This window comes from Cyrtonyx montezumae, unplaced genomic scaffold, assembly GCF_038088225.1.
Source record: "Cyrtonyx montezumae isolate F1298 unplaced genomic scaffold, pur_monq_1.0 scaffold_17, whole genome shotgun sequence".
Taxonomy (NCBI): domain Eukaryota; kingdom Metazoa; phylum Chordata; class Aves; order Galliformes; family Odontophoridae; genus Cyrtonyx; species Cyrtonyx montezumae.
The window spans coordinates 26988375-27004700 of NW_027071903.1; the positions used below are offsets into that span (position 1 = coordinate 26988375).

General features: G+C 45.8%; 1 protein-coding gene across 4 annotated transcripts in view; it reads left to right on the forward strand.

Annotated features, from left to right (window-relative positions):
* The window catches only part of PDE8A (phosphodiesterase 8A), a 133886-nt gene that overhangs the window by 18631 nt on the left and 98929 nt on the right, over positions 1-16326 (forward strand). For 3 of the 4 annotated variants that reach the window (XM_065733939.1, XM_065733940.1, XM_065733942.1), the window contains exon 1: positions 5316-5917. The exons of the other annotated variant lie outside the window; for it this stretch is intronic. In XM_065733939.1, the coding sequence (XP_065590011.1) occupies positions 5657-5917 (261 nt within the window). In that variant the 5' untranslated portion in view covers positions 5316-5656. Of the gene's footprint in view, positions 1-5315; positions 5918-16326 lie in introns of those variants that run through there. 4 annotated transcript variants of the gene reach the window in all.

The window sequence follows — 16326 nt, forward strand, 5'->3', positions numbered from 1 at the left end:
CCAGACCTCATTTAAAGGTTGGCAGTGGAGGCAAGGGGATCTTGCTGGAGATCCCTGTCTACCTGAGGCCTTCTAAGGGTAAGCAGATTTTCTTCCTTTGTTTCTGTGTCCTGAGGCTGGGGTCATTGCTGGGCTGGGCCAGAGGCTGGCTGGCTAGAAGTGGCCCAATGCTCTGGGGAAGCAGAGGGGTAACAGGCAGCCAGGCCTGTAGAATGGAAGAATTAGGGGACAGTTTTCTAGGAGAAAGACCAGTTCTCACCCTTGGTTTAGCAAATCACAACCTGCAAGGGATGCATACTAAATGAATAAGAGTTAGCTTAAAAATACTTAGGAAGAAAAAAGGCGAAATTCTCCAAGAAGGGAACAGCAAATTCTCTATGGTCACAGCTGGCAGCATAGTGATGTGTATCCAGATAGATATTCCCACTTGTGAGGCATGGAATAATTATAGGGGAGTGGGTGGGGACGGCAGTGCTTTGTTCCTCCCTTCCCCACAGATTTTTGGCTGACAAGGCGCTGCCAGGCAGTGGGAACTGTTGGAGGCCACCTTGGCGGCAGCAGCTGGTGAAGCTGCTCTTTGCCTCTGAGCTCTGGGTCTGGCAGTGTAGCTACAGCTGGGTGCTGCAGTGGGGCCCCCTGCATCCTTCCTGCAGGGATGTGCTCCCTGGGCTGAGGGACCAGAAATAAAAGGTTTAGGTGATGCTCTCCTAGGTGGTGAAGACTTAAACGCTTAAAAGAAGGGGACTGGGAGGGAGAGGAAAACTGATGTTCTTGGGTCTGATCAGTTCAATGACCGGAGTACCTGCAATGTCTAGGGAAACCAGCAGTGCTGTGGCATCAGCCTCAGCTGCATCCAGATCCACATTCTTCTTCCTGGGTGACAGAGTAGATTCAGAGAGCCTGTGCTCTCACCTTTTTCCCTGCTTCTTAATCCACTGAAACTGAACTACGGAGAAGCCTGCTGAGAGTCTTGTGCCCTGTCTTTAAGATACTGCTCTTGGGTGATTTGAAGACAGCTTCCAAAAAATCAACATAAAGATGTAGTGCTGGAGGAGACTTGAAATGTTGGACTGATGGATGGTTTTGAAAGTAAAAGGTGGGGGGCTTCTTTGCTGAGGGCTTGACTAAGCTTCTGGGAAATAAAAGGGGAAAACTGCTTTGGGGCAGAGCAGAGGACTTTGATCTTTGATTTGGGAGGAATGGCAAGAGAAAGTAGATGAAGAGAGGATACATAAGGAAGGAAAAGTATTTTAAGAAAAGGTAGGAAGAAAGAGAGACTATGAAAAGGAGGGAGACAAATCTTGAGGAAATAATGGCACCAGGAAAGAGACCTCCAGACTGTGAGGATTGCAAATAGGTAACGAAGATGGAAAAGGGGGTACATCTTCCTCCCAGGTATGCTGTCTGTCCTGCTGATCACTGAGCAGTGGTGAGTGTGATGTGGAAGTTATAGCTGCAACTGAAAGCCATTTTGACAGCAGACGAAGTTTTGTGAAAGGACAGGAGATGAAGTCTGTACATACACAAAGTATCTCAGCTTTAGATTCAAATGTCATTGGTGCTAGAGTTTAAGAAGTTGCTGACCTAGAGTTTCCTGAGGACTCAGATTTCCAAGTGGTACAAACAATTGTCTGTATTCTGCAATCTGTATTTTGCAATGCCGCTGGGAAAGTGGTGAGGAAAATGAACCAATTGCACGTATTTCTGTATTTGCTAGGAGCTGAGGATGATCTGTCTCAGGATCAATTTTATACTTGCCTCCTGTTACCTGAAAATGCCTGGCTCTGGGTTGTTTGTTCCTTATTCACAAACAAGCTGAGATACCCTGCCTTGATCAAGGGATGTAATGCTATCTGTGGCTGAGGCAGAACACCAGCCCTGTTTTCTCTTCTAGAATATCTTGGGGATGAAGAGACAAGCTCTGCTAAGGTGTAAATGTCAGTAGTTAGCGTGGAGTCCACTCAGCTGTGTGTGTCCTGGTACATTTTTCCACAGTTTCTTCTCCTCCTCCCTGTCCTTCTTTGCTGGCCTAGAGACAGGCAGGATTGCCTCATTTTGAGAAGGCCAGAAGACACAGCTGGAACATATAGCTGATCTGGGGGAGAGAAGCAAGCGAAACAATACAGAGCAATCTTGTGTCAAGATTGTTGCCTTGTGCTCACTGCTACACTTGCTCTACCACCACCACTGTGTTGTGGGTGTTTTGGTTTTTTGTTTTTTTTGTTTTGCTTTTATTTTCCTAACACACTATACTTGTTGTTCGTGCAGTTGTTAATCCATTGCTGCTTCTGCATAATTTTGCCTGCCAGGGTTGTTGGCTCTGAATTATTATCAGCACTGCATTTTGGTACCAAACCTGTTTTCTGGGCCATCACATGTGTTTTTGTGTGGCTGGACAGGGGTGGATTGCTGTCGTGCTCTTGCAAATGTGTAACTTGAAATGGTCAAGGACTACGAGAAACGGATGCCTGCTGCTAACACATCAAGGGAAAGTGCTTTTGTTTAGAGACGTGAGCAGGGATATCACTGGTGTGGGGTGCAGAGTCTCCCAGGTCTGGAAGGCAGTGTGGTGCTGAGTGTTTTGTCAAGAAAAGCAAGATCCAAGCTAATTTGTCTTTGAGATGTATGAGGAAGTGGCTGAATACTGTAATTTTCAATCTCTTTTGAATTTTAAGGTTCTGTATTTGCTTTCCAAATACTTTGATCTTCCCCGGTTCCCACTTGTCTGGACCAAGCTGATAACAATCACTGCAAGCTTTTTCCTTGCCTTCGTTTTTATTCTGCAATCCTGAATGAAATTCAGCCATATTCTCCATGAATAACCTTTCTTATTCCCCAGCTGTCTCCTAGAGCTGGTTTTCTTCTGACCTCTCACTCGCTGACTCTGAACTGACCTTGTACTTCCCCCCGTGGTCCTTATCTGCCAGTGTCTATGCTCCTAGTTTTCCTCTGCTCTTTTACACTATTTTATTTTCTGAATAATGGGGCCCACCGTTTCCTGAGCTGTGCTTCAGCAAATAAGCTGAGCCAGACCCTTTATCTGCAAGCAGAGCTCCTGTAGTATGGTGAAAAATGGCTCCTGTTGGTGATGGTTTGGGTATTTCCATCTCTTTTGTCCAATTCTAGGCTACAGGTCAATCAGCAGTATTTTTCTGTTGGCAATAAAAAAAACATAGTAACGGTGTCTTCAAATTTAAGAGAAAATAGATAATGATTGTGCCAGTTCAAATAACTACTTTTTAGCTGGATTTTTATCAGTGTAGCAATAACTGGAGTGATTTCCCAATGGCTTAGTGACTGTTAAGGGCTTGTTCAGGAGCCCTGTGCTCATCTCACCCTCCCATTTGAGACATCATGAATTCTCCTTGGACAGACTTGAAAATGTACGTTAAATAACTGTTGTTCGGAGTTAGGCTCTAGATTGGTGTAATCAGAAATAACCTGCCATAGAAAAACCTTTAGAAGAGAGTGAAGAGATCACGTGCATTGCATCTGCATAGGCACTTTGTTTTGCCATACTGCTGTTACGGGATGTTGAACAAAGCATTTGTTTGTTTTTCACCTGGTGTTTATCATTTGGATAAACTGAGTACTGGTTGAACGTGAGTGTGAAATACAGACCTCATCTCTGTGTAGCTGCAAATCAAACCTATTTGTTTTACAAGGAGAAGGCTTAACTGTAGGTGTCAGCACTGCAAGCTGAATGTGGAGTGCTGAAAATGAAATCTTGCCGTCTCCGGCTCCCTCAGTGCCACCATAAAGCACAGTGTAGTTTTGCAGACAGATCCATTAAGGCTGAAGGAGAGCCCAGGCTCGCGGCTGACGGCACAGATGGGAGCTGCGGCACTCTCTTCTTATGCAGCTTCTTTCCGGCTGCTCTGAAGTGCGTTCTTCTCAATGGGATCTAGTAAATGAGAAACTGAACATAACGAAGGGATGAGGATGCCTGCTGCTCCAAGCATGTATGTTAAGCCTTTTCCTTCATTTACTACTGACTGCTTATCTGAAGTGGGCATCCCAAGCGAGGGGAGCGCAGGAAGCTGCAACCAATTCTGGTTCTGAGGGGCAGGGAACCGGGGCAGGAAGGGCTTTATTTTTCCAGCCTTTACCCCTAGCCATTGCTGTAACTGAACAAAAGCACTTCGGTGGTGCTGCTCGGGTGTTCCTCTGCGCAGAACGGTGCTGTGGGAATGAGCAGCCGCTTTCTGACGCATCGCTTCTGCCGCCGTCTTGGCAGAGTGCCACGGCGTAGGGGTGCAAGGGGTCTCTGCAGCTCCCCCAGCCCCTCTGCGCTTCCTCCGCCCGCCCAACGGGCGCACGCGGCGGGGCGGTTTAAAGTTCGCTCCCGCGGGCGGGGCCGCGGCGCGGCGCGCCATTGGCGGGGCGCGGCTCATTTGCATTGACGCCAGCGAGGGCCGGAGGTCAGCGCCGGCGGCTGCTTTGATTGGCTCCGCCGCGCCGCTGTCAGGAGCGGGGGCAGCGCGGGCGGGGAGGGGGGGGGCGGGCGGGAGGGGTGGAGAGGGGACGGGCGGCTCTGGGCGGGGGGGGGGGGGGAAGCGCCGCCGCATCGCTACAACCAACGGCGGGCGCGGAGCCGGAGGAGGCACTTCCCCGCTGCGAGGGACGCCGGCCCCACGGCCCTGGGAATTAGAGCCGTCGCCGCTGCAGCGCTTTCGTGGAGATGGGACGCTAGGACCGCTTTCTGCTACTTCTCGCTCTTTTTTTTTATTATTATTTTTATCATTTTTTTCCTCCTCGTTTTTTTTTTTTTTTTTTTTTTTTTTAATTCTCATTTCGTTTTGAATTTCTCCTCGCCTCCTTCTGCCGCCCCACGCCGTTCCCCTTTAAACATGGAGGCCCTTTGATGCCTCCGCGGGCCGGCCCGGCCCGGCCGCCGGGCGCTGAGCTCCGGGTGCCGCTGCGGCGGGAGGGACGCGGCGCAGTGCCCGCGCCCACCGCGAATGTCACCGCCGCGGTGTGAGGGGCGCGCGGGGCGCCGGGGCGGCTCTCGCCCTTTGCCGTCGTTCCGGTGAGCGCTTCGGCCGCCCCGAGCGCAGCGCGGGACCCGGCGGACGCGGTGCTGCAGGCGGGGAGCGGCTCTTCCTCCCCCCCACCCCCGGCCCGGGTTAATCGGTAACGCCGTGCGAGCCCAGGTGGAAAATGCGCCGTGCTCCGGACTAGGAAGGAAGAACGGTGCAGTGCCTCCGGCCGCGCTGAGCCGACCAGGCGCCGGGCTGCGCGTGCGGTTGGGGCTCGCGTTTTTGTTTCCCCCCCCCCCTTCCCTTTGCCACCCCTCTCTATTTTTTATATTTTATTTTATTTTTCGTAATTTTTTTTTCCTCGCCCCCAGAAGGAAAGCGAAGCCAAGCTTCTCAGATGGCTTAGAAAAATCCCTGACAACCTGTGGCACCATGACTCCGGGCCGCTGCTGACCGCCCGCCGCCGGAGCCGCGCCCGGGGCCGAGCAGCGCAGAGCCGATCCCGGCGGTGCGGACGGACCGATGGCAGCGCCCCGGCGCGGAGCCGAGCCGCGGGACCCGGCCCGCTAGCAGTCACAGGCGGGGGGAACGTACCAACGGGAAGGAGACAGAGATACACGTATATATATCTCATATATATATACAATCGAGAAGTGTTCCCCAGGTGGCCACAAAGCATGGGCTGTGCTCCAAGCATCCACATCTCTGACAGCAGAGTGGTCTATCACAGTAGCAAAGAGTCCGAGGAGTGCCATTCCCCTCACCAGACCAACACTACCATGTCTCAGCAGCAGCAAGGCAACCCCGTCCCGGGATTATTCATTAAATCCTCCAACACATCCACTTATAAAGTGAGGACTAATTCCTCTAAGAAAGACAAGAGGGAGAACAGCCAGAGCATGGAGGCAGAGACCCAGACCAGCAGATCCAGTGTTAAGGTAAAGGGGTGCGGGCCACGAGCGCCGTTTCTCCCCCTGAAGTCACACGCTGCGGGGCAGCTCGTCCTGCTGGAGCTGTCAGCTTTCGTTTAAAGCTCATCAGCCCCACGAAACGGCTGTAGCCCTGTTCTGAGCCGCGCGGGGTTTGTGGGCCGGGGAGTGGGTGCTGTGGGTGCCTCGCAGTCACTAGGCCGGGGCTCACCTCGGCGCTGGGGTGGGCTGCTGGGAGGAGGGGGCTTTAGGTCGTGTGCCTGGTGCTCTTTACACCAACAGCTTCTTGACCTTGTCTGTTGCTGCAAATTGTCTATTTTTCTTTCTTTTATTTATTTATTTTTTTTTGCATACCTTTTAGTGTGTGTACTTTCCTGTAGAGGTGCAGCACCAGCCCTGTAGGAAATCAATCAGTAGGTGCATACTGAAAAAAAATGCATTTCGATTTCATGACTGTGTTTTAAAGCGTTCGTAGTGCAGTGCTTGCTTGTCCACCTCCGTTCCATTGGTGCGCCGTTGCTTTACATCTTATACTTCCATTCCTCGTGCTGCCAGCTTTGATTATTCCATATTTTCTCCTTTTGGAGGGAGCTGTCTCTATTTCTCAAAAGTAAGTTATCGCAAATGTCAAAGAAAAGTGTAGCACCCCAGGGATGTTGTATAACATGGCTGATCTGCCCTGGGCTGCTGTGATAAGCACTGAGATATGCATGCTGTAAATATGAGATATGGGCCGGAGGTGCAGCAGGAGCTCACACAATGTCAAGTGCTTTGCACACATGGAGAAACCAATGATTTGTAGCTTTCTCGGGAATTTCTCATGCTCAAGAGGAGTATTGGCCCTGAAACAATTTTCATCTGTGTTGTGGGTGATTTTCTTCAGTCCTCTTCCTCCAGATTTATTGAGTTCAGTTCATAGAAGTTTTAAAAAAGCTGTAGAAAACAGTAAGATGTTGTGTGAAGTGAGTTAAAGGATGAATTAACAGTACCTCAGCCAAAACACCAAGGTCAGCTGCCTCAGAGGAACCTAAGATTTTGTGTAACGCCATGCAGGAAATGGAGCAGTACGGCTCTGCTCACATGCGGTGGTTGTGCTCATGGCTCTCATCAGAACACTGACAGTTGCTTGGCCAGCTTTATTTTTAGTTGTGATTATAATTGCATGATACAAAAATTGAACAGAAATATTCTTAAACTTTATATTGTGTGAATTTGGCTTTGTGCTCACTGGGGGGGGGGGAATTAAGCAACTCCAAGATCTTCTAGAAGCCTGTGCATGCGAAGTGGTCTTAAGTGCGTCCGAATTTTGTTGTTTGATTGCAAGCACTTTGTAACAGCTCTTGTTACTTGGTTTAGATAGCCAGGTGCTGTGTGTTTGACTGGGGTTCCTCGCGCGCTGTGATCTCATGGGCAGCTATTCTGATTTTCATCACTCAGTGGTTTTCTGCCCTTGTCATCGCTCTGAGCACGTTGCTCGGGTTTTGGGCAGTGAGACTGGAATTCTGTTTGTGGTCAGTTGAGTACAAAATCTGATTGAAACATCCCCTCTGCATGATTTTTGTGTGTGAAATCCTACTCGTCAACGATACAATGCAGCACAGTACTTCATTCTCTGCTTTTATCATTAAGTGTGTGTATCATGATCAGATTTATGGATTTATGGTTTGTACTGTGCCAGAGTGTAACCATGTTATTGCAGAAGTCTTGCTGCAGAGAGCTACACTTGACAGCAGCTTACACAGTACAGTGCCGTTGTTTGAAGCCAGGAGGGTCATAGGGCAGTGCTGGGCACTTCTGGAGTGAAAGGGATTTTTGGCTTGGGAAGGAACTGAGAGTGTCTGGGTGCTGCTGCAATCTATCGCTGCGCTCCAGAGCACACGGTGTGTTGTGCACCTGGGGTACCCTCATCCAAACAGCAGATGCTGCATTCCTTTTGTGCTTTGGGGGTGTGATCAGCATTTGTGTGAATAGCCAGTAACCTGCCTGAATGCTTTCTTCCATTGTTTTGCAGCTCTTTAATTGAATTCTCTCTCATTCTTGTGTGGTTATGCTCAAAAAGCCAAGGGAGTCCTGTGTAAGCACTGAGAACAAAACTTGGTCCGGGTATAAATCTCATGTTGGCAGTTCAGCTGACAACAGCATTAATTTTATTAAAGTAAGTGTAACAGGTAATACAGTGACTTCTATTACATCAGTTTGTTAGCAATAGCACATGTATTTTCCAGTCAGACAGTGTCAAAAGAAGAAATAACCCACACTGACTGTAAAATGGCCCTCTTTATATTGCTGATTAGCCCCCAGACTTATTCTGGCTTGATGGCTATGTCTTATTAAATCTTTGTGCTGTTCAGAAAGTGGCAGATCGTGTGTCAGGGTGTGTAGTGTGAGCGTTGTGTGATTCGCATCGATTTACAGCCTGTAGCTAAAAAATTACCTGCTGTTTTCTAATAAGGAAAAGCCTAAATTAATCCATAGTGAACATGCAGTAAACTCCTGAACGTGCCTGTGCTCAGAGATCAATGCTGCGATAGCTATTCCCTGTATGTACAAATGTGGTGATAATATGTGATAAATGAAGAAGCCCTTATAATAAAATGTTTGGTCCTGGTGCCTGCATGTCCCTCCTTAATTAGCAGTACCATACGTGGCTTTCATTTGAAAATTTATGGGCAGCTTGGAAGCCGTGCTGTGTCTAAATGGTGAACCAGCCATGAAACCCTTCCCTTAGTTTTCAGTGTACAGACTGTGCAGCTTGAACTCTGTACTTTTCCCAGTGGAAGATGAGCAAGATTTACACAGTAACAGCACTGTTGCAAAGGAGAAGTTTACTGAATTATTTATTTATTTATTTATTTATTTCCCTACTCTAGAAGTCTGAAGAATGTGAGTTCAAAATTGTGACAGCCTTTTTTGTATGTATCAGTTACGATTTGCTTCTTCAGACTGCTGTGAAGCTGCGTTTGTATTAAGAGTACTTAGCTGTATAGAAATCTGCTTAAACACTTTCCAAGTATCAGCTCTGTTAACACAGCATAGGTAAGGACTGGCACGGTGTAAGGACCTCGTGGGCATGTATTTCAAAGTGGCTTGAGGGTTTGTAAGCCTGTGCTGTCCCAACAACTTGTGTCAGTGTCACTCTTCTCCAGTGCATCGGTACACACTGCAGCACACGCGGTGCATTTATTTTGCCCTTTCATTCTTTTATGTACGTGAGATTTCCTTCCTCTTGTCTTGTGTAACTCTCCCTGTCATGTGCATTAACTCAGAAATGCATGCATTTGAGTGCAAGGGGATCAGAGAGTAAATCCAGGCTTCTTTTGTCGTAAGTTAAAAATGGTTGTAAGCCAGCAGGACTAGATTTGCCATCTTCTTTTGACTGATGAGCTGATGTGGGGTACCCGCTTAGATCCATGGTGCTCCAGCACCAAGTTTTCTTCATTCAAAAGCTGCAAAACTGTCCGTGAGTTTTACAGTCACCACAAACCAGTGGTTGTGTAATTCTGTGTTCAGGAGGACGTATGCTGACTTGTACTTTCAATGCTGCAATGGGTCTCACTTCACCATGTAACAGCATTTAGTCTGTTAAGCTGTCTGTTCTTTTCCCGCCTGTCTGGCAATTCCTTCCCCTTGCAACATATCAGCTCTCCCTCCTTTGAAACTCCCACTCGCTGTCCCTGCTTTCAGCGAGGCCATCCAACCCTCCCGATCCCTCCCTGTTCCCACTGAAGCTGTCCTCAACCATTTCCCTGACAAACCTCCCAGCACCGTCTCCCTCCCACTTCCACTGACGTCAGCCCTCCCGTGCAGAGTTCTTTGCTCCGCCGCGAGGATCCTTCCCACGCTGCTGTATGCTGGCTGTGCTCAGCCCGCACTGCTCCGGGCTCCCAGGCCGACGGTCGTGGAGCTTTTACTGCGAGGCATGAGCCCTGTTCTCCAGGGAATGGGGAGGTCACATTTTTAAATTATACCAAGTGAACTGATGGAGTGATGTGAACTTTCCATATTCATGCCTGGTGGTTTTTTTTGTTTTTGTTTTTATCTTCACCTTCAATTTCCTGTTGTTTGTCATGTCAACAGGAAAAGAACTGGAAATCACTCGCAGCGTGTATCTCACCTCTCTGTGAAAGCAGCCGAAGGTGTATTTTTGATTTTTAAATCCTTATTATTAGTTTTCTCCTGGTCATGCAAACCACCAGCAAAATTTGCCGCTGCATCTGCGGGCACTTTCCTGTGTGAGTGAGATGAGCGAGGTTACAGCCCGTGTTTTTGGAGTACTTACTGTTGGTGGAAGCTCTGCTGGGGCTCCTTTCAGCTGTAAATCCTTGTTAGACACGAAGCACTGCCTCCTCTCTGCCCTTGCTATGTCCCTTGCCTGGCTTTGCCAGGTTTAACAGCTTTAAGTTTTCTGCCACCCAGATGTGTCGTTAGAGGAAGTATTAACACACCTTTATTTCTACAGCTCTAGCTATTTGTCTTGCTGTGTTGCACCTTTTGTAGTGCTGACATGAAAGCAAAGTTCATCCACAGTGAGAAATTTTCACGTTGAATGTACTTAGAAGATGGGCAGAAGAACGGGGGGTGGTGCAATTAGCAGTACTCCATCCCTTCCCACGTCCCCAGTGTTAGGCGTGGTGTGAAATGCTGCTGCAAGGGGCCGGCATCGCCTTGCCATTTAACATGCCAGCAATGCACTGAAGTTATTCCACTTTTTGAGTAGCTAGAATGCTGACTGACTTTCAGATAAGTCCTCAAAGAGGAAATACATATTTACGGATACGGACAATTAAAGCTCTTATTAGCTTGCAACAAAAAAGTGAAAGAAAAGCAAACCTGATAATGAGCAGCTTGCCTGCAGGGTAGAGCTGTTTCAGTGGAAGCTTTGCTTAAGTCTGTTGTGTCAGGGGACCCTACATGCACCTGCACACCTAGGAGAACAATCTAGCATTGTGTTCTGTCGGGCTGTGTGTGTGGATACAATGTACCACATTGCAAACAGCTTTACCAGCCATGGCTGGAGTCAAATGGTTGTGGAGATGTTTTCAAGATTGCACGTGAAATGTGATTTTACGTCCGAGGTGCAATTTTCAGTGTCAATTGCATTCAGTGGTGTATATGTCAGGCTCAGTAATTCACCACTGTTTCAGTAAGAGCTTGCTTAGCCCTGTGACATTGTGCTCGTTGCTATCAACCCTTCAGGTAAGAGTAATTAGGTATCCGTTTAACTGTAATTTAAATTGGCATGGGATGACGAGATGCAAATTGAATAGCTTTAACATGCATGACATGCTAAATAGTTTGATTGCTCAAAGTCAGATTTTAAGTTTTCAAAGGCATCGAGAAAGGGATGTCAGAGCCCTGTTGTCACAGATTTTGGGTTCCAGCCGCTTTTATGCTCCTTCTTACAGTCTTCATTAAGGTCACAATGTAATAAATGGCATTGATATATGTGCTGTGAAGCTATATGGCGGAGGCTCTAGTTTGTACTTCTTACAGACCATCCCCTTTTACTATGGGCTGAATTGTTGGCCTCAAGTCAAACTCCCAGGACCTTTTCTCCTCTTCCTTGTAAAATCTGTAAATATGTCACTGTACGTAATGTAAAAAGCTTCACATCCTATAAAGCAGTGCCTACGTGTGTGGCTTTGTTTCAGTGGGAAGGGTGAGGGTTAAAACCTACTTTTCTGACATGGAAATGTGTTGAAATGTGTTATGTGTATTTTGAGCTTGGTTGGGAAGGTAGTTTGAAATGGTTTTTGATGGTGTTCTATGTGTTTAAAGATAATCTGCATATCTTTATAGAAAGATAACTTCCTAGCAAGGCAAAATGAAATTGCAATCAAAAATAAATAGTCAAGACTTAAAAGCAGTTTTTTGGGTAAAATAATGTTGTGATAGAAAAAGACAGGTTCCAACAGGAGAGCTTCTGACTGAAATTCCCACCTGTCTTTGCAAAAGGAGGGGGGGGGGAAATCGTTTTTGTTTTATTACTGTGTTAGATGATAGCCAGTTTGGGAGCACTGGATCTCTCAAGACTAGATAAGATTTTGGTTGAAGTAAAGACGGTCTCCTTGTTGGCCAGATACATCTGTTTCATTCCTGAATGATCCAAATAGGTACTATTTCAAGGACTTCGGTTTTACTTTTTTTTTGGTCAGGATAGAAATGAATCCATTTGTTAAGTAATATTGAACAGATTTGAGTTGTGTCTGTTTCTTTATTGGAAATGAGAATTCCCTCCTTTTTTTTTTTTTTTTTCAAAAGCAGAATTAGTTTACACTTTGAAAGCTGCCTGAAAAGCTTTGAGTGTTGTGTGTACTTGGAACGATTGAACCTTTCCAAGCAAGGAGTTTTACTTTATGAAACAAAGTTTCTGCGTAGCTCCACAAACAGATTTCTGATTACAGCTTTGAGAAGGGAAAAATGGTAACCTCGAAATCTCCTCGTTGTTAGATTTCCCAGTTTTCTAAGTAAAAAGAAAGAAAAAGAAAACAGAAATCAAAGAAAACAGAATCACTAGGCTAATATGAAAGAAAGACATCCTCTGCTTCCCGTTGTTTTTAACTCTGAGTTAGCAGTGACCTTTAGCTTCCTACTGGGATGCAGTGGAAACTTTGAGGCCCCATCTTACTTGCCACTAAAAGACAAGTTACACATTGACCATGTGTTTTTTTGTTGTCGTTGCTTTTTCTTTTTTCTTTTTGTCTCGGAGCTTGAAGCTCTGTTATGTCTGATACAAAGTGGCCAGACAAATAGCCTCAGTAAGTGCTCAGCAAGTAAACCTTCTTTATACAGATCAAGCTTAGAAGAGGTGTGCGTATGTTTTACTTAAAGCACAGCAAAAGCCCTTGGATCTGCACTGTACGTGAGCTTTCTGTATCCCGTGATTTTCTTTATCAGAAGATTTCTTTATCAGCCTCACTGGTACTGATACCACAGCTGCTTCTCTTCTGGCACTTACGTGCAGAGCTCTGCCTTTGCAGCAGTAGTTTTAATGCTAAGTTTTGAGATACGTAAATGTGTGATAGGTAGGTAGGTAGGTCAGGATCAGATCTAGCAGGCTGAGTTTGCAGCTGTGTATTTCTTCTTCACAGTACTCTGTCTGCTGTTTCAGTTTTTAAGATTTTTTTTCTTTATTTAATAAAAGTTTGGTGAGAAATTCCTCAAATGGTTGAGGACAACCACACCTATTACTTTCGTAAGTTGAAGCAGAAGTGACTTACCCCGTGCACTCCTGCAGATTTAATGGCTGATAAAATCACACTTTTCCCACTAACTGTGACTTAGTAATAAATATCCCAGGGCCAGGGGAAGGATCCAGGGGTCGATAGGTACCAGCATTCAGAGCTCTGCCATACACTTAAATGTCAATAGCACTGGGACTGCTGGTGAGGTATGTGTTTTATTTTTCAAAATAAAGAGAAGACTAATTTTCAAATACCAAATGGGTTTATTGGTGGATGAAATTTGGACAAAAATTACAGTCCTTCAGCCCTATTAAGCTCTGTGGGCTCGAGGGGCGTACCTGTGGCAGGACTTGGACAGCTCTGTTTACCTTCCACTGTTGTAGAAAATAGCTCCCTGTTGGATACGAGATTTGGAAATAAAAATAGTGGCAATAATACTCGCATTAAGGGCAGAGTTGTTTTCTGTCATTCCAGAAGAACATCAGTATAACTCCGCTAGACAATTTCTTGGCTGTACTGAAGCTAATGGAAAAGTTACAGTTTTCAGAACAACCAGAATTTGGTCTCTGGTCTGTGAATAACACTTACCTGGATTCTTAAGCGCAACCAGGGTATGTGCCCTTACGGTTGGTACCATCTTTTATGTTTGCTTAACCTGACTCTAATGCCGAAAAGCTACCAGTAACAGATACTATTAACTGCTTAATGATGGGAGTAATAGGACAGAAACAAACTTTTTTTTCACACCTTTGAATAGCAGGTGAGGGCTGTTATCAAGCAGTAGCAATGTAAAGAATATAAATTGCTGTAGTTCCAGGTCATAAAGCAAGCCTGCGAGTCTATTGCTGATCTTGAGAGTGCTGGCTGTCAAAGCTGAAATGGAATTTCTAGGTGTCCAGAAGGATTTATTTTTCTGTATGTTTGTGTCATTTATTCAGTTCTGTTTGAAGTGTGTTGGGCCATGTTGGTTGCCTGGTGTTTTCTGGTTGCAGATGATCGCTCTGGGATCTCTGCTGAAGCACTATGGCCAAGGCTAGAGATATGGAGCTGAAAGCTGAAGTAGGCTGCGGGCGGTTACCGTGTGTCTCTGTGGACGAGTTGTTGTATGTTTCTGCTTGCATGCTTCATCTTAATTGTGTGTCATGCAGGATCAAGGCCACCATGTACCCAGGAACAGAGGAGCTGCTCTCAGATCAAACCATGCTCATGTAATGCAGTGCTTTGCCTCTAGCCGCAGTCAGCAGAATGTGCTTTGGAGAAAGATGCAAGAATCTATTTAAAGTTACAAAAATGAGAAGAGTTTTTGATGTTCCTCTTCTGAACTGAGCCTGGACATGCTGATTTACTTCTCCTTTCTAACATTTTGACGTGGAGTATGGTACTTACATTTTAATTTTATCTCCTTGAGATTTTGTTGCTAAGCTGATAAATGCAATCAAAAATCTGTACTCTTGAGTGGAATTTTTAAATGGCAGAATGACTTCCAAAGCCCATTCTGCTGTGGCAGGGCGTGCTTACCACTGACACACTGTCAGTGTGGATCATCCATGTACTTGTTTTTGCAAATCTGCAAATAGTGTTGCAGGGACCATGAACAGATGAAAGTGTCTAAATGAACCGTAACCAAGTATGGGTTTGCCTTTTGAAGAGAACCTTCATGACCAGAAAGGCAAGTTGCTTTTCATACATAAAGCAGAGTCTCCTGCAGATGGGAAAAGAAATCTGAGGGTTGCATCAATATTTCAGAAGGATGAAACGTTTGCAAAACCCTCTTTGCCTGAGTTTATAAAACCCAAACAGCTTTTGTTTTGTTAACAGCTATACTGAGAGTTAGAGTAGGTCCTGGGAACTCAGAATCAATGCTTCCATTGATTTCATCACAACTTGTAATTTGCTTATTGTTTGTTTTCTTTTTGCCTTTTGCTGTGGAAGTGATCAGCTCTCTGCAGAGTTTCAGACAAAAAGGCTGTTCTGCTTATGCTGTCACTCAGCTGTGTTATCATCTGTCCTCAGTTCTGGAAATGATGGGATTGTTCCTTGCTGTTTAATGCCATGCTGTGATGCCTGTCATGACAACACTCGAGTCAAGTTCAGTGGTAGTGCTGTCAGTTGCAACCCCTCCAAAAAGCAGCTCTGAATAGCAAGAACCAGCTTCTAGGCAATTGGGGAGGCTTTTTTTTTTTTTGTGATCCTTGTTAATGATAATAAACACTTGTGAAATTAATGCAGCTGCTCAGTGAGGAAGCTGATCTGTACCTCTTACACTGGGCTTTGCTGGGAAAGGAAAAGGCAGTGCTTACCTCTGAAGGACAGTTTGTTGAATCTGAGTAGGCATTTTTTACCGTTGGTTCCTAGAGCTAAGTAATGATGCATCAGGTAATCATATTTTACTGAAAAACAGAGTTCTGTTGTCAGTGTTTGTGTGTTACAACACTTGAATTTTTTTTTTTTTAATCAGTGCAAAATCTCCAAGTTAGAGTGGGAGAGGGACTAAGCTGTGCTGGTGGTTGATTACGGATCAAACAGCTTGTGGATCAGAGATCCCACACTTAGCCCTGAGTCAGTGCGAGCAGTGCAGTTCACAGCTGGGCTGTCAAAAGTGAGTGCTGAAAATACTATCTCTTATGTTGCCAATTAAACTGAAAGGAGCTTATTATTGGAGATCAGAGAGCACTGAAGCTTTTTCCTAACTTAATCTTATATGTTCTGATTCCTAAAGAGCTCTTACAAGACTCTCCTGAGCCCTTTGGGTAATACAAACTCTCTTCTGCTAAGGCTGCAGGATGTTGTTCACTGGGCAGATTTTGCTTCTGAGGGGTAACGTTACTAGTCAGAATAAAACAGTGATGTTTCAGGACTGTGGAAGTGAAATAAACATGGTACAGACTGAAGTTTTTTCCTCAGTTTCTTTTTTGGGCTTTTGAGCTGACAGAAAGTTCAGACTCTAGGTGTTCAGATGTAGCTGTGATGTTCACCTCTTCATTGTACGGACTGAAATTATTAGGGATGGGAGATGCCTCCCAAAGGTGAATCTTGAGATCAAGAGTAGAGACTGGTGCTGAGCCCATGTGATGAGATTTGGTGCTTGAACCACAGATCACTATGGCTTTTGCACAAGTCTCAGCTATGCTGACAGCGGAGTCTCCTTTGTCTCCCCAGAATTTTTGTGGCCTTTCGCTCTTGGAGACTCTGCTGGTGTTGTGGAAGAGTTACTCTGTTCATAACAGAGCAGTG